Raw genomic sequence first — 22186 nt, 5'->3', positions numbered from 1 at the left:
GCTTGACTCATCTCAGGCAAAGGCTGAGGGAGGGGCGTGGGGAATGAATAGCTTTCTGAGATTGGATGGGGTTTCTTTTCAGGACACAGTCCCAGCATGGTGTACACATGGAAGCAGGCCAGCCACTGCCACCAGTCCAAGAAATAAAATAGCAAAATGGCCTCAAACCCCCCTCAGCGGGTGCAGCCAAACAAACAGCAAACGCTCTGATTTGGACCAGTGCATATTTTAAAAGGCAATTATATTGTCCCAGAAAAATCTCTGTATTTATTAGGAAAATTTCCACCTTGGGCTGGGCAGGGTTCTTCAGGGCAGGTGAGAGGAGAAGGAGTGATGGAACAGGGCCAAGAAGAAGGAAAGAGGAATTAAACCCCCACATTCTCACTTTACTCAAGTGGGAAGGGGGCCAGATAAAAAGCCATACTTTGAGAGGGGAGGAATCTATGACACAAAACCCAATCCCAAGTGATGAAGGAGGAGCCACAATATAAAACACCACAGAAGGGACCCCTGACACAAAGCCTTAACTAAGAGGGAAGAAACCCAGACACACAATCCAACTCCAGGACAGAGGAAAGTTGTTTGGGATACACAGGCTAAGCCCAGGCAGAAGGGAAGGAAAACTGGACTTATGGTCTGAATACCTCCTACTTGACTCCTGGCAGTGAGAAAGAAGAGGCTTACCACTTCCAGTAGCTCAGGGTCAAGGCCTAACAAGAAAGAGAGTAGAAACATCCTAAGGAAGAGAGTATGCAGCATAAATTCAAGCCTCCCTTTCTTACTTGGGGTTATTGCTTTATTGTCAAGTTGGGTCCTCAATTCATCACAGGTATTCCAGGTCTCAGCTTAAGGAAGTATGAGCTTTAATAAGTCTAGGGAGGAACTTGCTGTTGGGCTGCCCCAATGCTTAGCTCTTAGAACTGAATTGAATTCTGCCTTCCCTCCCCATTCCCAGTCCTTTTTTTTCTGCCCTTCAAGGCCAAGTAAAACAAGTCTTACACATGATATACCTTCAGACCTTAAAAGGTAGTTACATGACTTCCCCAAGTTTTCTCTTCTCTTAGCTAACCATCCTCAATTGCTTCTATCAATTTTCATTTGCCAAGATATCCAATCTTTGCCTATCTTTGTAAGCATTATCTGGACAAGTTGCATCTTGTCAGTATTTTGATTCTTCAATAGATATGGGATATTATCCACATAGGTACTTTCTCCATAGACTCCCTTTATACTCGCTCAACCCATATGGCTGACAATGTCTTCCTCAAAATTCTGTAGAGGGCATTGACTGAATATTGACTGAATCTTTGACACTCTTCTAGATCGCTTAATGTGAGGACTCCAATGGAGTAGCTTGTCAATTTCCTTCATGAAATATGGCCCCTTATAACTGGACATGTCAATACAAATGTATCTCACGAGTTCAGTGGTACTACTGTTTTCCTCACCTGGACATTAGCTTTCTATTAATGTAGCCTAAAATTGGTAGTTGATTTTGGGGTCTGCCATGCTGCAATGTGATTACAGACCTAAGGATGAACTGTATGTTTGCTGTATCAAAAACCTTGCTTAGGTTAGCAGAATTCATCACCTGGTTGATTACTGTATAACGAATATTTTGGCTAAAGAGTCTTGTGAAGAAACTGTGATTTACATCATTTCCTAGCTAACTATCCCCAGTTGCTTCCATTGATTTTCATATTCCGAAGTATCTAATCTTTGCCCCATATTTGTCATCATCCTTTGGAAAAGTTCCAATTTGTCAGTATTTGTCAATGGAGAGAGTGCCCACAAACATGAGCCTTCAAGTCCCAAAGAAGATTTTATACTGTTGTCTCATTGAGCTTTTGGTCACCAATCTCCCGTATCTGTTTTTCAATGATCTGTCTTGTCTCTTCCTGTCTAGCTCACTGGAGGGGTTGCTTGTAACTTAATAGTAATTGGGGCAGAGATCCCACTTATGCAAGTAGAAAGCCTTGCTACTGAGGAAAAGAGGATTGGTGGAGGAGGGATTTTTCTTCTTCCTTATTTGTCTTTTTCAATCAAACATTTTTTTCCCTCTACATCTTTCCCCTCCCCAAAGGAAAAAAAAAGAGGAAATGGAAATCCCTGTAACAAAGAAGCTTAATGAAAGCAAATCAAATCTCCATTGTCCATATTAAAAATAATGTATGTCTTATTCTGCATGTTTGTCCATCATCTCTTTGTCAGATTGTCTTTTACAGTACTGGTCCTTTGGAATCGTGGCTAGTCACTGATTGGACAGAATTATTAAATCTTTATAAACTTTCAGTGCTACAAGATTGCTTGTATATATTGTTATACAATATGATATAACAGCATTATACAACAATATTATATGTATATAGCATTATAGATATTATATACAATGTTACAAGAATTAGTTATTCTGGGTTTATTTCACTTCATTCTGCTTTAGTCCACCATATATGTCTTCCCAGGTTTCTCTGAAATTATATTTTCTTATGGCATAGTAGTATTTTATTACATTCACATATCACAATTTGTTTAGTCATTTCCTCATTGTATACCAATTTAGTTTCCAGTTCTTTGCCACCATGAAAAAATGGTGCTTTAAATATCTTTGTACATAAAGGATCTTTTCCTTTAAAAAAAATCTAGCATATGGGCTTAGTCAAAAGCTATACACATTTTTGCAACTTTAGAGGTATAATTCCAAATATCTTTCCAGAGATAAAGAGGATTCAGAGCCTAGATTTCCCATCTGGATCATCTACACTGACCTAATGTTCCAAACTCATGAAATGGTAAAATGTGAGATCAAAGGGACCTTGGAAATCACAGATCATAGATTTAGGGCTGAAAAGGAACTTAGAGCCAATGTAGTCTAACTCACTCTTTTTACAGACAAAAAACTTAGGTACAGAGAAGATAAAGGAAATGTCCTGGGTCACGTGTGTGGCAAAAATGAGACTAGAATACGTTCTCCGGATTCTGCATCCCCACTCTCCTTCTTTGCATGCATAAACTTGGACAAACAAAAGTTAAGTGTAGGAAGAAGGTGGGGAGACTGGAGGTAGGCTCTGTACAGCAGAGAGGGAAAAAGATGAGGTAAGTGGAAGTCCCAGCTACTTGTCTCCCTTTAGATTAGGCTAAGCAATGATAGCGGCCAATGAGAGGAGACATGTCTCTCCACTTTGCTGAAACCTCCCCACTACTGGATAATTGACTACCACAGGTCATATCGAGGTCAGAGAATTGAGTTGGAAATGAAATCTTCCTTCCATTAGAAGCACGTTGAGGTTCTATGCAGTTCCCCAAAGCTCCAAGGCCCTTTTCTTTTGCAAGAAAAGCTAGCTCATCTCTATCCCAGACAATTTGGCCTGAATGATTGATAGAAATTCAGAGCAAGAAGGGGCTTTAGAGGTCTAATATCACCTTACTCCTCATGCAGAATTCCCTTATAAACCTACCTTATGTCATATCATTTAGTTTTTTGCTGTTCCTGTTGTTGTTGGTCCTTCATTCTAGAAGAGGGCCAATAATATCAGGAGGGAAATGTCTTGATTTGCAAGTGAATTAAATTTAAGAGATACAGAGCTGTAAAAAGTCATCAGTCTCACTCTTTCTTTCAGAATCATCAGAGTTCAGTGGCAAAACATAAGTCAGGATGACTTATGGCCCCTGATAGAGTGGTGACTTTGGCCTTTTAAGCTAAGGTCTTCCTCGAGTCTCAGTTTGCCTGAGACAACATTCATTCAGTGATTAAAGGTGAGGTATGAATTGAAGCAAAAGATGGCTTACTTTGCCTTAACAAAAGATACAATCTGGTAGAGGAAGACCCTCAGAGTTTCTGGCTAGAACAGGAATAATTGCTATTTACAAGAATGCCTATAAGGATGAAGCAGTACAAATGAAGCATACATTTCATTTTCTGGACAGCTCTAATTGGAAGTTTTTCTTTATACAAGGTGCCAATGTCTTAATGTAGTTTTAAGGGTTGATAGTTTTAAACTGCACTTAAACTTTTGGGACACCCTGTATAGAACCATAATCTGTTACTTTGCAACTTATATTTATTTATTCTTACAATACTCCTTACAGAATATTTCCATTCAAGCAGAAAAAGTCAAATATCCCTCTTCCACATGAAGGCCTTTCCTATACTTGAAAGCTTGTATCATGTTCTCCCTTGCTTTCTTTTCTCGAGGCTAAATGTTGCCTAATTCTTTCACTCATTTCTCATATGTCACTGTCTCTATTGAACCATCCTAGTCATCTTTTTCTGCACACACCCCCCATCTTGTCAATGTCCTTCTTTAAATGTAGTATTTCAAGGACAAGATATAATTTTTCAAGTGTGTCTGACCATGGGAAACAACAGAAAGAGCATCACCTTCTTTGTTTTAGATGTTAATGCCACCATCAATGCAATTTAAGATAGTGGCTATTTTGACCAACAGTGTTTTGGGCTCTACAGTGAGTGCCCAGTAGTGGACAAATCTCAATATTTTCCTTCTCTCTATTCTAGGGCTCATTAATCCTTCCCCCGGACATGGGCTGAGATGGGGAAGTGTCTCTAATTATAGATTAGTGGACAAAGAGTTGCAAACTATTGGCTAAAGAGAATTGGAGAATCTGTGTATTTCTTTTATTCATTCATAGTCTGTCTCTGGCTGCAGCATAACTTATGCATAGTGGCTGGCAGCATCTTGAATCTGCTTTATTGGTTTTGTATAATGGAAGAAAAGATAAAGTATCAGGTAAACCAGGTCCTAGTTCTGACTGCCACAAGGTGGAGGTCACAGAATCATGGGAATCCTAGAGCAGGAACGATCCTCAGAAATGATTGAGTCCAATTTGTACCTAAGTACAAATCCCTATTCAGCATCCCCAAACAATGAATACTCTCTCTGTCTGTTCAAGTACTTCTTATGAGGAAAAACTAATAACTCAACAGTGATTTAGGTTCCTTCCAGATATATCTTAAAATTACACATTATATATATATATATATATATACATATATGTATATATGTGTATATATATATATATATGTTCATACATGTGTATATAAAATATATTTGGAGGAAGACAGAGATAGAGGAATGAGAATGGCTGGTCTGGGAGTCTTCTTAAAATGCCAAAAGAAGTGCTTTACTCCTCAGTCTAGCACTCCAGTGCTCCAATCAGTTGGCAAAAGGGAACTGAGGATACTGATGAGATGTGAATTTCATAGCTGTGATAATATGGAAGAATGCTAAGTTTCCTGATGAAGAGATTTCTTAGGGACATGATAGAGTCAAGTAAAAAGGGTGAACCTGGTGGGAGATAAAGAGATGGCTTTCATCAGAATCCTCTTTGAATAGGAGCCTTGGAAAGACTTTTCTATTCCATCCTCCAGTCCTACAATTCTTCAATCAGAGGGCCAGAATGTACTGAGTATACTTATAAATGAGTATCATTACTAATATATCTCTTTAATTTATGTTCATCTAAATGTATATTCATATTCCATTCATACTTTCATATTGTGGTGTACAACCTGATAAACATATATCATATGCTAAATACAGCAAGTATTTTTTACATTCACATAACAATCACACTCAATAATGCTATTACACAACACATAGCATTTGTCAGATACATGTTTCATTGTGATATACAAAATATAGCATTAATAATGTAAACATGATCAATGGCATATGTATAAGTTTTGTATCACAATGTATAACATGCCTTAAAGTGATATATAAATGCTTGTTAGTATTATTATTATACTTCACTCAGAATTTGTTATGTCATAAGCACTTTCCACATCTGAAGAAAGAATGATTAGTCATCTTTTCTTCATTTAATATTTGTGTCACTAATTCTCTATCATATTTTTAATCCCATATGAAAGCTTAGTTATGATGTAACAGCTAGCCTAACTACAATCATCTGGAAATAATTTTGTTTTCATAGATTTGAAATGTCTGTCTCCTCTCACCCCCATACTCACAGATAGGCATCTTTCAGAATCCTTCTCTTCTCTTAAGGCTTAGTTCAAGTATCACCACCTTTCAAATTTGTATCTTTTTGCCTTTTTATGGCCAGTTAATGGAGAACCTTATATGTAAGATGGTTAATAACAGTTTGTTGAATTGTCTAAATTGGATTAGACTGAACTGAGATCGGAACAGACTAGACCTCAATGGATCTGATTTGATTGGATTGGATCGAAATTGGACTGGACTGGACTAGTTTGTACCTGATTGCACTAGCTTGGACAAATTAGGCTAGACTGGACTGAACTGGATTGGATTGGATTGAACTGGACTAGTCTGAATTACATTGGACTAGATGCTGTTTGTATATTTCAATTGTGTGTTTTTCTCTAAGATTGTATTTCCAAAAAAAAAAAAAAAAAAGGTGTGTTAGTTAAGAACAGTATTTAGACTCTCAAATATTGGGAGGGAAGGATCGTTCCTCCACTTTTAAGAACCTCTGTTTTATGCTTTCATTCACAGGTTTTTCTTTTTTTTTTTTTTTTTTAATTTAATAGCCTTTTATTTACAGGATATATGCATGGGTAACTTTACAGCATTAACAATTGCCAAACCTCTTGTTCCAATTTTTCACCTCTTACCCCCCACCCCCTCCCCCAGATAGCAGGATGACCAGTAGATGTTAAGTACATTAAAATATAAATTAGATACACAATAAGTATACATGACCAAAATGTTATTTTGCTATACAAAAAGAATCAGACTCTGAAATATTGTACAATTAGCTTGTGAAGGAAATCAAAAATGCAGGTGGGCATAAATATAGGGATTGGGAATTCAATGTAATGGTTTTTAGTCATCTCCCAGAGTTCTTTCTCTGGGCATAGCTGGTTCAGTTCATTACTGCTCCATTGGAAATGATTTGATTGATCTCGTTGCTGAAGATGGCCAGGTCCATCAGAACTGGTCATCATATAGTATTGTTCATTCACAGGTTTTTCAAAGACAGGTTAGTACTGGAGGGAATTTTCTCTTCTTTTCCCATTTAACATCTGTTCCTTATTTTCATTTCTTTTTTTCCCAAAATGATTGAAGATAATTGAAAGATGTGACAATACCTTGCTTGGCTTTTTAAACTGTTGCCCAACCTGTGATGAATTGCTCTTACTATATATTTTTTCCTCTTTTTAACAACTGCTGACAAAAAAACCCCACAGTAACTCATCAATGTGTGCATTACAACAATCAGTGATGGATAGTTTCCCTGGAATTTTTAGAGTAAAAGAAGTTGCTGATTGGAAGTTTTAGTTATAAATTTAATTTTCTTGGGTCAAGAACTGAAAGTCAACACAGTATTATTTAAGATGTCAGGAATAAAGCCTCCTATTTGAGAGACAGAATGAAATAGTGGATAGAAAGCCAGCCTCAGAGCCAGGGAAATCTAGACACAAGTCCAAACTTTATCTTTAAATATATATACACATATAGGTATTCAACAGAACATATATAAAACATGTACGTCTTACATAATATATATGCATTACATACCACTTACAGATACACTAATTTGTATAATATATAAAATATATAACACATATAACACAACATAAACAATAAAAGCATAATTGATAACATTTTGTTCATGTACAAATATGAACATACATGCCTGTACATTCATTAAATATGGGCAATACTGTATGAAGCAGCTATGAGGCAAAGTGCTGGATCTGGAATTGGGAAAACCCATCTTTTTGGGTTTAAATCTGGTCACAGATATTTACTAGCTTTTGACCTTGGGCAAGTTGCCTAACTCTGTTTGCCTCAGTTTCCTCATCTGTAAAATGAGCTGCTGAAGGAAAAGGCAAACTGCTCTAGTATCTTTTCCAACAAAGCCCCAAATGGGGCCATAAAGAGTTGACCAAGACTGAAACAGCTCTGAACAACAATACATACTCTATATTGCATAAACATATACGTGATAAATACCTGCACATATTCACATTTATGTGATGTGATGCAATCTATATGAAGACATGGCTGGCCTTGGAACTCTCTTAAGATAGAGTTTACAGAAGGAGGTTTTTTTTTTTTTTTTTTTTTTTTTTTTTTTTTTTTTTTTTTTTTTTACTATGCATCCCAGCACTCCAATCAGAGGAACAGAGTATTAAGGTTATTAATGAGATATGAATACCAATGCTTAAAAAAATTTATATAATCCATATCTATACAACTGTATCCTAATCTTTATCTACACACATATGTGATATATAATTTATATGTAACATATGTCATATATAACATCATATGTTTACTTTTTATCATGCATTTAACAACTATAACATACACATCATAGCAAAAAATAGTACAAACAAGTCCCTTCCTTTTCTCTAAGCTCAATTCCCCATTTATACAAAATGGACTTTGATTTGAACAGGGTTTTTTTGTCACAAACATTTTGTGTCACAAATCTCAATGGCATTCTGGTGAATCTTATGTTTTTTAAGTGGATAAAATAAAATACATAAGATTTCAAAGGAAACTAAAAATTATTCTCAAAATAGTTTTAGAAGATCATGGACCACAGGTTAAGAAGACCCAAATTAGAGGATTTTTAAAGGTTCCTTCCAGCTTTAAATCCTATCATTTAAATTCATAACAGCCAGACTTCCCCAGTGCTTGCTGAGTGCAGGCTCTATCTCTAAACAAAAGTCAGTAGGAAAAAGGCACTCAACATACGGGAAGTTCACTCTGCAGTCACCTTTGCTGGAAGTCTTCCAGTCCAAATATCAAGCAACGTGTTGGGAGTGTTACCATGAACACAGTTAATGCTTCCTTCTACCCTCAGAGAGGTAATAGGGTATCCCTCACAAACATTTTTCTTCAGCACCCTGGATAGCTTCCAGTTGCTTAGGATAGAAGATGGCTGGAAGGATTCCTAAATGTGGTGTGCTCTTCAGAGTCCTGGATTTCCTTCAATAGGAAAACCTATGATCCCAGGCCCATGAGTGATTTGAATTTTCACTAATTGACTTAATTCTATTAATGCACATTTCATAAAAGAGGTGTGTGTATGTGTGTGTGTGTGTGTGTGTGTGTCTTTGAGAGTTTTATTGACCTGAGAATATCTGTTTAAGAATTCAAAATGCTTTTTAAGATATATGACTTATTACTACCAGAGCTTTCTGTTTAACATAGCCAATTTTATATGTAGATCATATACAAGTGCCATGAGATAGAGAGGAAGCCTAGGGTATAGGGAAGTAACATGCATGTGATCACACACACATGCACACATATGCATATACACCAATTATATATGTGTCTCTACCCAAAACAGCTTTCTTTTATTCCTGTGGTAGGTTTTATACAGGAGAGATGGGGAGAGGTGGTCTTTGGCTGCCCCTCAAGAAGTGTCAAGTTCAGTTGGGGAGATGAGATGCACACCTATGAAACAGAACAAAATTAAATAGCATATGGTTAAGTTTTAACTGGCATGACAATGTTGCTGGTTGGAAGAGGAGGGTTGGAGAGGCAAAACTCCCTAGAGAAGGTAAGATCCAAAAGATCTTGACAGGCTAAAACAATGAACCAATTCTAACAAGACGGAATAATCTTGTGAATTTCTGTTGGTGGAAAGAGCACCCACACAGCTTTGAAACACTGAAATGCTATTATTATATAAATGGGCTTAATTATTATTATCTTCTCCATTTAAATTGCTACAAATCAACTTTATAAGTACAGGATAAGTAAGGCATTATTTTTTATATGAAAAAGATCAGAGTGTTTTCAGTGGACAGCAGGGTCAATATGAGTCAATAGTGTGACCAGCAGCCAAAAAAGCTAATGTTATTTTAGATTTTATTAAGAGAACTATAACATCCAGAACAAAGGAAGCAGTGATCCTGGTCAGAGCACATTGGAAATATTGAGTTCAATTCTGGTTGCTATATTTTAGGAAGAAACTTAGTGAATTGGAGAAGGTCCAGATAAGGATAACTAGGATTATGAAAGCTTATGCTGTATGAAGAATAGTTGAAGAAAATAGGGATATTTTATCTGGAAAAGAGGTAAGTTAAAGGAGAATTTAATGGTCTTTGAGTACTTGAGGGATTGCTACGTGAAAGAAGAGTTGAATTTGTTCTCCTCAGTCCTGGAAGGCAGAAATTGGAGTTTTGAGAGGCTTAGGAGTAAATGGAAGAGGCAGAGACAGGTTTCAGTTTGATATAGACATAAAGAAAAACTCCTAACAATTATAGCCATTCCAAAGTGAAATGGTTTGTATCATAAGATAATGAGTGCCCTTTCATTGAAAGTATTAAAATATCTATCTGCATTCCCACTTTTTGGGGATATTCTAAGAGGTTTCTGGATTGGGTGTTGATTGGACCAAATATCCTCTGAGAGTCTGTCTAAGTAAGTAGAGGATATAAAGTGGGCAGTGATACAATAAAAAGAATTCTGGACTTACAATTAGAAGACCTGAGTCCAAGCCTTAAATCTGCTGATTACTGGCAATGTAAGAGCAATCAAGTCATGTCATTTACCTGGGATTTAGTTTACATATATGTACAATAGAGATGACAATACTTCTACTCTCTACCTCACAAAGAAGCTTGGAGGAAAGTATTGTGTGAATTTGAAATACTATTGCACTCCAACGTTCTTTGAGCCAAAACTCATAGGTTGATCACATAGATAAGGTAAATTGTAAAGGTGATTCCTATTCAGGTATGGTTTGAGAGCCCTTCCATCTCTAAGATTCATTGATTCCTCCACTGACATCCTTCTCTGATGCCTCATCTGGAGGTAGAGATGACCCCAGGCATCAAATATTATCAAAGGGGAATGAAAGGTCTAATAAGTTTCTCCAGCCTGAAAAGACCCAAGTTAACAGACTGTGCTTCTGTCATCCAAAAACCAGCTTAACTAAGTTTAAGGAGGCTCATTACTAGAAAGTTGGCTACCAAGAGATGAATTTTTCATCCTCATGAGAATTGTCATGGTATGACTGCATTCTGTGTAGGAGGACAGCTTCCACACCCCTTGAAGGCCTGAAATGTTATGTTTAGTGAGATTAATTATTAGCCAAAAAAAACCCCACAGTCTTTCAGAGCAGGAAATGACTCCAGGAGCCATCTAGTGTAAGCCACATCTGAAAAAGAATTCCTATTTCAGGGCATCTAGGTGGCACCATAGTGGAGATAGAGTGCCAAGCCTAGAATCAGGAAGATTCATCTTCCTGAATTCAAATCTGACCTTAGGTATTTACTAGCTGGGCAAGTCCCTTCACCTTGTTTGCCTAGGTTTTCTCATCTGTAAAATGAACTGGAGAATGAAATGGTAAACCACTACAGGAGTTTTCCCCAGAAAATCTTAAATGGAGTCATGAAGAAATTGACACAATTGAAAAATGACTCAACAACAACAAATTTATCAATTGATGAGTGATCATCTGGCCTCTGTTTGAAGGTAACTATCAATAGTGTAAACCCATTGCCTCCTACTTTAGGAGAACTATAATTTTTAGAAATTTTTTTTCCTACATCAAGCCTAGATTAAGTTCTTGGAGATTTCTATCAGTTGTTCCTGATTCTGCTCACTAGAACCAAACAACACAAAGCTACTTCTCTGACTCACTCTCTCAACTCACCCAGACTAGCTGATTGAGTGCCCAGAAGGTGACTGTTGCTAAGCTTATAAGCCCTCACTATTGCCATTGTATAGCAATGAGAACTGCTACAAAATATCTCCCCAAACTAGGGGCACACTTTCGTAGAAGTATGTTGAGAGCCCAAGAGAAAATAGGTTCAAGTTTGGAGGGTTAACACATCTTTTGGAAGTTCTTTTGCTGAAGTCCCTTTTTAACCTTTTATGAAATTTCCTTGAGTCATAGAACCTTCTACTATGTTCTTATAGAGTCTTGAAACTGACTTATCTCAGTATTCCTAGTATTCTTCAGTAGTCTTTCAGCTACCTATGCGTACGTTCCATGGGGTACAGACTGCTGACCCAGGGATGCTGACTTCTAAGATGACAATGAGAAATTTAAGTCTTTCATCCTTCCAAAATTTATGAAGTTTTCCTTTGGTCAAGAATAGAGAAGGAGTCCAAGTGCTCTCTTTCCCTCTACCCCAAATGATTTTCTGTCAGGGGTTTGACTGGAATTGTTTTTGCCACTCGATGGCCAGATACTACAATGCTGGAGGTCTTGACTAATTTGCTATTTTATAAAAGATCCATAAGATGCAATTCAGTCTCCTATGCGATGTCATACCACTTCATTAAACAACTTTTTCTCCTTCAAAACTGACTGACCAGGTTGTTCTCACCTACTCTGATGCCCTTGGTTTAATGACTAATTCAGTAGTGGCATTCTCATTTGGTTAAGGGAGTTACTTAGAATCGAGTAGAATAATTCACTGATTGATTTAATTATTCCCCACATTTACATGAGATTTTAACCTTTTGCAGTGTTATTTCTTGTCTTTTGAATTCCATCATAATTCCATTATATCTAAAGTGCAGTTTTTTCTGATGTTTTTGAGTTGTTTGGGGGGTAAAGTAATTGCTCTACCATCTTTCTGGTTGTGTCAAAAACAATCTGGTTTTGTGATTCCAAAGCAGAATCAGTTGAATCTCTCTTCCATGTAATAACTTTTTAAATCCTCAAAGACAGCCATCATGACCTCTCTGAGTCTTCTCTTCTCCAAGCTACACAATCCATATTCCCTCAACTGATCCTCATATGATATGGAATATAATGGTCACTCATCTGAAGGCTCTCCATCTTTTTTCTCTTTCATTAGATTGTAAACTTCTTAAGAGTAGAGATTGTCTTTTGTTTCTTTTTATATCTCCAGCACTTAGCACAATACCTAGAACATGGTAAGCTCTTTTTTTTTATTTAATAGCCTTTTATTTACAGGATATATGCATGGGTAACTTTACAGCATTAACAATTGCCAAACCTCTTGTTCCAATTTTTCACCTCTTATCCCCCCACCCCCTCCCCTAGATGGCAGGATGACCAGTAGATGTTAAATATATTAAAATATAAATTAGATACACAATAAGTATACATGACCAAAACGTTATTTTGCTGTACAAAAAGAATCAGCCTCTGAAATATTGTACAATTAGTTTGTGAAGGAAATCAAAAATGCAGGTGTGCATAAATATAGGGATTGGGAATTCAATGTAATGGTTTTTAGTCATCTCCCAGAGTTCTTTTTCTGGGCATAGCTGGTTCAGTTCATTACTGCTCCATTGGAAATGATTTGGTTGATCTCGTTGCTGAGGATGGCCTGGTCCATCAGAACTGGTCATCATATAGTATTGTTGTTGAAGTATATAATGATCTCCTGGTCCTGCTCATTTCACTCAGCATCAGTTCGTGTAAGTCTCTCCAGGCCTTTCTGAAATCATCCTGTTGGTCATTTCTTACAGAACAGTAATATTCCATAATATTCATATACCACAATTTATTCAGCCATTCTCCAACTGATGGACATCCATTCAGTTTCCAGTTTCTAGCCACTACAAAAAGGGCTGCCACAAACATTCGTGCACATACAGGTCCCTTTCCCTTCTTTATAATCTCTTTGGGATATAATCCCAGTAGTAACACTGCTGGATCAAAGGGTATGCACAGTTTGATAACTTTTTGAGCATAGTTCCAAACTACTCTCCAGAATGGTTGGATTCGTTCACAGCTCCACCAACAATGCATCAATGTCCCAGTTTTCCCGCATCCCCTCCAACAATCATCATTATTTTTTCCTGTCATCTTAGCCAATCTGACAGGTGTGTAGTGGTATCTTAGAGTTGTCTTAATTTGCATTTCTCTGATTAATAATGACTTGGTAAGCTCTTAATAAATAATTATTGATTGATTATCAGTTTTATTTCTAAACTCCAGATATGGTCAGTTAAATTGTAATTAGTTCTAGGTGTCACAGTTTAAGGAGGACGATTCTTTAAATTCAGGTGAAAATTCCATTAGCTATGCAAATATTGGTATTCACAGTAGTGTAAGTTGATTTTTAGGGCCTTAAGAAGTGTTAAAAATCATGATTCCTAACCTTTTGATATAGAGAGTCCTTCCATTCTACCCCCTAATTTCTTTGACACCTACATGATTTGGTTGTCCTATTAGTATCTGTTGATTGATTGAGATTATGCCTGATTCAATATAGACCCCTTAGACTAATTCTGTGGCCCAACAATTGAATCCCATTTCCTCATTTTGCAGATAACTTGCAGCTCAGAGGGGAAATTACTCGTTTAAGGCCACATAGCTAGTATGTAGTAGAACAAGAGACAAGAATCCAAATACTGTGAAACCTAGGCCCCAGCTTCTAAGTAGTGAGGATGGATAATTAAGCAACCCTTTTCTTTGTTGATGATTTCTTATTTATTCTTTATATGGCTTGTTTTGTATTTATTTGTTTATATGTTTTCTCCCCATTAGATTTTAAGTTCCTTGAAGGCAGGGACTATACCATCTCTTTTTGTTTCCCTAGCAATTAGCCACAGTGCCCCCTACATAGCAAGCACTTAATAAGTGTTTATTCAATTGAATTAACTGGCTGGGAGGAGGAATAATACAGGCAAAATGGTTTAGATGGATGGCCCATTTTTTGTTGTTTCCTTGAAATTATAGTATTTTAACACCTTATATAGATACAAAGCGGGAGACTGCCAAAGTGAGGGAATGGGGGAGGAATATAATATCTGCTGTAACTTTCTTGGTAAAATGAAGAGACTGCATGTCCAACAACTTGTTGCCCCTATTCCAGCTTTGAGGTTCATCCTCAGTGTGGCTCAGTCTGTCAAAATCAAGGAGGTAATTCTAGAACTCCTGTACAAAGTAGTCAGGCAGATCAGCAGCTTAAGATGATATGCCCAAACCTAGGGCATTATGTTCTGGAACAACCTATAAGTAGGCCCTTACAACAGTAAGGACCCCAATAAAAGGGTAAGAGAACATCTTCCCCTAGGAGATATTGGGAGAGGATTGCACTCCACTCATCTGATGTCTGCCATGTTCTGCTTACATGTTAGGACTCTGCTCATATTTTAAATGTAACATTGCTCATATGTATAATATAATTTTAATATTTAAATATGATATAATTATTGACTAATATAGCATAATTGTTCATTAATATAATATAATATTAATGAGACAGAAAACCCATATATGGGCTCATTTTGGTGTTTTTCCCCCTGAGGCAATTGGGGTTAAGTAACTTGTTCAGGGTCACACATCTAGGAAATATTAAGAGTCTGAGGTCACATTTGAACTCAGGTCCTCCTGACTTCAGAGCTGGTACTCTATCCACTGCACCACCTAGCTGCCCATATGAGCTCATTTTGTGCCCAGAGGAAAATTCTACTTGGAGGAAGCTCCAGTCTATACCCTGTCATTGGTCATATAGACATGCCATTTATATGTGACTTTTATCACAAGTGAGCCTGGACCACAAAATGTGAATGGCTAAAGAATGACCCTTCCCACAACTGGGATTATAATTGAAAAGCAGCAACTTGATCCATTTTTCCTTCCCTTGCGCACCACCTGTACACATACTTTGGTTTCCTCCATGTCTGCAACGAAGACTTATATGCATACTTATACAATGGGAGTGTGTTATCTTAGCATCAAAGATAATTTTGTTTATCTTAAAAAAGTTTTGTGACTTTGAAACAAATTTCTAAATTGATTTTATTATAGAATTAATTGAGTGATCTGTTTAAAAAAAAAGATTAATAGAGTTCTGACATCCTAAAGACACAGGAATATGTGGCCACTGGTGTGAAAGAGTGATGTCTAACTTCTCAAGACCAGGCCATAATGGACTGATGCTAATTCTATTTTATTCTCTTCCAAAGGCCATGGCGATGGGGATGATGACCGAGTATTACCACTTTATCTTCACAACTCTGGTAAAGTATGACCTCCCCTTGTTTCAGGGGTATTAAGGGAAGGATTTGGAGAGGCAGACAAACTGAGGTCAAGGTGTATTTACTACTTGAGGGTTCAATGGGAGAAAGGCTTGGGCTGGGGAGGAGAAAATGTTTGGGAAAACTTTTGTTTCTTTGTTTTTAACTTTTCCCTCTAATGGCCATGTGACTTTGAGAATTCAGATATGCCAAGTAAGGTCCTCCCAGGCTGTTACATTGAGTCCTGGTTTTTAGTGAAAGTCTTTGAACTTGAGCTAAGCCCTCAAAATGATTGAAGCTCCTAGAATCCAGACCCCAGCTCCATGGCCCTCTTGTGCCAATTAGGTTGATATTTCTTGGTTATTGAGAGGCAGTGTGCTCTAGTGAAAGACCTGCAATCAAAAAGACCTGAGATCTAAACCTACTTCAAACACTGGTAGAACTTTGGGCAGGTGACAACTTCTCCTAGTCTCAGTTTCTTCACCTGTATGATGGGAATAATAATAGCTTGTACCTTAGGGGTTTGTTGTGAAAACCAAGTGAAAGAATATAGATGAAGGGCTTTGCAAATCTTAGGATTTAAAGAACATCCCTCCATTGATATATCCATATCCTCCAACTTAGTTTTCCTTTCATCATCTAATGCTCACATACATACACTTACACGCACACACACACACACACACACACACACACACTGCAGTTTTAACTTTAATAGCCTGAAACTGCACTAAGACTTTTGGGTCATCTTGTATACATATGGGTATATTATGCGTATATTTATACATACATATATATATATATATATTTTATATGTTTGTATATACATATGTATACTCATATATAGATACAGGAAATCCCAAAAGTCTGAGTATAGTATGTACATGTATGTATATATATGACCATATATTCCATATACATACACAATCAATCAGTAGGTATTTATTAAACACTTTGTACCAGTACTATACTAAGTGCTATGGATACAAGTACAAAAAATGAAATAATCCCTTTTAGCAATGGATTTACTTTCTAATGAGGAAGACCACTACTACATATAAAATAAAAACAATATGACTAGTGAGTCAAATGCAAAGGCATGTATAAATTGTAATTGAGTACTTTGTGTGGATATACGGTCACCTATCTATTTGTTTATTTACACACAGTAGTAAGATATAGCTAGTTTGGAGCTCTCACTAGAGGGCTCATGACAGGCTTCATGCACAAGCTGGTAGCTGAGCTTCATCTTTCAGAAAGAAAAGGACTCCTTAAGGAAGGGGTTGAAGAGGAAGCACATTCCAGGCATGAGGGAACTGCCAGGGCAAAGGCACAGAGATGAGAGATGGCGTGATGTAGAGAACAGAATGGAAGATAACTCAGCTGGATCACAAAATGCAGGAGTGGGAGGAATACATCAATGTCCAAGGAGACCATAAATGTAGGTTAAGGCCAGATTGTATGGGGCTTTAAAAGCTCAATAAAGAAGCTTGTATTTTTATTTTATGAGTATTTATGCAATCGATATATATTATATTTATGAACATATTATCTGTATATACATGTACATTCCTCTAGGCATACTAACATATACCTACATAGATTTTAGCTCTCCTCTTTATTCTACTGTAGTTACTGTCACCTTAATAATTGTTGGTCCCAAATCAATAGTGGGAAGAGCCTGAAAGGACACTGAGACACAACAGGAACATATTTATGATAGATTTTTGTTAGGATCTAACTTCCTCATGAGTTCTAAAATGGACTAGATATCCTTTACCGTGTATATCTCAGGCCAGGACAGAAACTGGAATTGTAAATATGTAAATATTTCCTTTAAGTTCTTTTTAGGATTTTGATGTCATGACCCATATTGAAAAAAATGACCTACTCACAGATCAGACAGTCTGTGTACAGATGATTTGGCCAATGTGCTCTAATAAAATAAAAGTAAACAAACTCTTTCTCATGTAGGAATCATATCTATTGCTTTTCAGAGTCAAATACAGCCAAAATTTATTTTTTTAAAGCCTTCTATGTGTTATGTGCTATTTATATCCCAAGATATAAATAGGGAAAGGGATTGAACTTGTGATTTCCTTAATATAGTGAATTTCCAGATGAAGATATTCTCTTCATGGCATACCTTCTCTTTAACTGAGAGTCTTGCCAAAATAATTAAGAAGTTAAATGCCTTACCTCCAGTAATATGCCAGTGATGAGACTTGAACACATGTTTTCCTAGTTCCAAGGCCAATTCTCTATCCATTCTTCTGACTGTGTGGTAGAGGGGAAACAAAGACAAAGCTTACAATCAGCAAGCTTATCCTAGAATTATATGTCACATAAATAGATACCTGTCACTGTGATCATTCAATCGGAGAAAGGATACCGATTTGGGAGAGAAGGAAGAGATTCCAGTAGGAGGCAGTAGATGGGCCAAGCGTTGAAGGAAGTTTAGGATTCAAACTGCTAGAGATGAGGAGCAAGTGTATAACAGTCATGAGAGATAGCCTATCAAAAGCATGGAAGAATGGTGGGTGGAATAAAATACTGAGTTCAGAGAACAGTAAGTAAATGAGTTTGGCTGGAGGAAAAGGATTTTTAAAGGCTTAATATCTCATGATCATTGAAAAAATAACATATTGAGTCATAGGAACCTTAACATCTGCATTGTTAATATCCTTTCTGTGAAGGCCATTGACATTTTGTTTCCTTTTGAAAGAAAGCTAATGAATCCTGGGCTTGAAAAAGGTTGAGCAGCTCTTTCAGGCATTTCTGTTATGTGATGACCCTCCCTCAGCTCCTTAATACCCTGCTGCAGATTAGAACTATTGATTCCCAGTGAAATGAACTATGTAGATTGCATCAAATACCTTTCCCCCTTCTTCCTCCTTTTTTTCTTCTCAGCTTTCTCTTCCTTCCTCTCATGTCTCTTTCTCTTCTTTTTCTCTCTCTTATTGCTCTCCCTTCCTTTACTCCTTAGTAAAGGACATTTAAGGGTATTCAGAAGATCCAACATATGGCTGCCAATAATTTAATGAATATAAACATTTATTAAGAGACTCTGTGCCAGGCTCTGTGCTGGGATAGCAAACAAAGACACAAAGTCAGTCCCTGCCCTCAAAGAGCTTATAGTTTAATGGAAATTATAGAAACAAGATATATTCAGGATAAACAGGAAATAATCAAACAAGGGACAGCACTAAAATCAAGAGAGACTGGGAAAGGCTTCACATAGGAAGTGGGATTTTAGTTGGGACTTGGCACCAGTGGGTCAACCCTACCCTTGGCAATTGCAAACAATTAAGAGTATTATTAGGCTAGGATAGAGAAAAAAGTGGGAGACACTTTGAAACTGCAGTTTCAAGCTAGAGTTCAGCCAGACTAACCCAGGGCAGATTTCCATCAGCAGCTGCCACTTCAAGAGAACTGGCCAGATTGAATTTGTCCAACCCCCTTACACACACACACACACACACACACATACACACACCCCTACGACAAGACCTCCATGCTTCCCCAGGGACACAGAAGATGAGACCCATTTTTCTTAAGACTGAATTCTGAAGTTCAGACTCAGAAGGGAAAATAACCACAAAGATGGGATGAGTGGAGTTCCCTGGAGGGCCAGGGCTTGAATATATTCTGCCATTCTAGCCAGGTTCAGAAATAACAGCCTGGAGTCAGTTATTTCCCATGCAGCCATGGAAGGGGCCAGCCAGCACCTGAAAGCCTCGGGGCACTGGTTTCCACACTGTCAGTGATTACCTAACAGCTCCTGGACAGATTGGCCGATATGTAGGCTTGGCTCCAGTTCCCCGCAGAAACGGGGCTTCGCTGGCCTCCGGGATTGGGGGCGCTGCGAACAACCCTGCGGGCCAGAGCCCTGCCCTCCTCCTCCCCTCCCCACCCCACCCCCACACACTGACCACACAGCCAGCCCCATGACTGCCGAGGCCCAGCCTGCGCCGCGGTGCTGACAACCATGTGCTTTTCTGATCCTGAATGTTTTCCGTGATTTCTCTAGCTGCGCTACTGGGAGGGGGTGGGGGATGAGGGGGGAACCCGCCCCAACCAAACGAGCCCAGGGGGCCTCCCCGCGCATCAGAAAGCTGGAGGCGGCCTCTACTTCATCAATATTTAGTCAGCCTTCTCTCTCCCGGAGATGCATAATGCATAGCCCTGAGCACGCCGAGAACGTTTGAAATCTGGCCGGCTTTGCGGGAGCCTTGGGTTCCTCTTTGACAGACAGTGGATGCAGACTCCTCTCTCGTTGGCCGGGGCTCTGGCGGGCACTGCGGGCGGGACCACCAGGGGCCTGAGCTTTTTAGTAGCCAAGGCTTCCTTTGAAGTTGTTCATTCTTCTCCGACTTCAATCCTGTTTCCTAATCACCGCGGGCACCGGCCAATTTGAATTTCTATGGCGAGACCCACAGTCCTACACATGAAGAGACGGAGAGGAGGGGAAAGGAAAAACACACACACACACACACACACACACACACACACACACTGCCACCAACAACAACCCGAGACCTATTAGATTATCAAGCCGATCCCCGGGGAGTGTTGTAGGTCAGGCGACTGGCGGAAGATGGGCAGGCTGTGAGTTAGTTCCTTCATTAACCTTCTGTGTTTTGATTAGACTGCAGTCTCAGCCGGCTGAGCTTCTGCTCTCCCCAGCAGCCAGAAGGGTCTGGATGGCATGGGGAAGCCCTGGGGATCCCTGGTGGGTGGAATCCAACCCTGTAAGCAGGATCCTTCCATTTAAAAGAGACCTAGAGCTTCTTGGGTGTTCCCTTACTTTAATCTGTGCCCCAGGTCAGGATCCCGGCCAGTGGCCAGGGGCTCAGGTCTTTGCTGCTTCCAGTATGTCATGTCCCTCCCCAGGTATTTAAGATAGGGGAAGGTAGGCACGGAGAGGGAAGGCATTTCAAGGACACCAGAAGACATTGCATGGCAGAATCACTGGTAGGATTATGGGATTAGAGCCACAAGGAAATTTGGAGGTGATCTAGTTTGGTCTTCCCATTTTACAAGGTAGGATAACTGAGGCCTGGAGAGAAAGACAGGTAGAAAAATATCAGGTAGTTTGGTATCAATGAAGAGAGTGCTAGATTTGGAGCCAGAGTACTTCAATTCAAATACTGGCTCTGACACTACCCTGTGTGATTTTGGGTAAGTCATTTCACTTCAGTCAGTTTCTTTTTTATAATAATGATAATAATAAATAATAATTACTATGTGTATATGACTCTAAAGTAAACAAAGTGCTTTATATATATAATCTCATTTGATCCTGAAAACAAACACATGAAATAGGAGCTATGATGCAAAGTGATGAAATGGCTTTTCCAGGGTCACACATCTAATAAATGTCTAAGGCAAGATTTGGACACAGATCTTCTTCACCACAAATCCAGGGTCCTGTAAAATGGGCTAGGTGACCCACAGAGTCTCTTCTAGCTTTAAATCTGGGCTCCTATAATCCGATTCTGGGTTTCCAAACTAGATTCTGTGCTGGGCCTGGAATCAAGAAGTGTTGAATTCAAAACTAGTCTCAAACACTTTGTAGCTATATTATTCCAAAAGAGTCATTCAACCTCTCTGTGCCTCACTTTCCTCATCCATAAAATGGAAGTAACAATAGCAACTATATCCCAGGGTTGTTATGAGAATTAAATAATACAATATTTGCAAAGTGCTTTCCAAAGCTTAAAATTTAAATATGATACTAGCTATCTACATTTTTCACTGTAGACTACATTGTACCATCATACATATCTTTTTTGCTCTGTCCAAGGATGATGGCAAAATTGCCAGAAGTTTCATAACTTCCGGGGAAGTAGAATGTTCTGCTTTTCAGCACTTTTCTTTCAGATGCACCTTTGAGATTCTGCTGTATACCATTTACGCTTCTTTCACTCACTCTCAGGTTTGGACCCATGTCTTTATTGGGTCCTCTATGCTTGTCCTCAAGCAGCTAGGTGGTGCCGTAGTGCACAGAGCACTGGATCTGGTTAAGAAGGCAAGTTTCTGAATTCAGATCCAGCTTCAAACACTTCCTAGCTTTGTGATGTTGGGTAAAGTTGACCATGTTTGTCTCAGTTAAAATATTATTTATATAAATGAGATATATATATATATATAATATGCATATATATAACAAAAACAACTCTTCATCTTCAGTACTGTGGAATATATCAGGGAAGGAAGAGATCCCTTCTTTGTCATGCCTAATGATTCATCTGGTCTTTGCT

General features: G+C 38.3%; 1 protein-coding gene across 3 annotated transcripts in view; it reads left to right on the top strand.

The window, feature by feature from the left end:
* GRIK3 (glutamate ionotropic receptor kainate type subunit 3) overlaps positions 1 to 22186 on the top strand; it is a 322874-nt gene that overhangs the window by 194282 nt on the left and 106406 nt on the right. For all 3 annotated transcript variants that reach the window (XM_031962173.1, XM_031962172.1, XM_031962174.1), the window contains exon 5: positions 15873 to 15926. In XM_031962173.1, coding sequence (XP_031818033.1) covers positions 15873 to 15926 — 54 coding nt within the window. The remainder of the gene's footprint in view (positions 1 to 15872; positions 15927 to 22186) is intronic.

Source organism: Sarcophilus harrisii, chromosome 3, assembly GCF_902635505.1.
Source record: "Sarcophilus harrisii chromosome 3, mSarHar1.11, whole genome shotgun sequence".
Lineage (NCBI taxonomy): Eukaryota > Metazoa > Chordata > Mammalia > Dasyuromorphia > Dasyuridae > Sarcophilus > Sarcophilus harrisii.
This window is presented reverse-complemented; position numbering and strand designations above follow the sequence as displayed.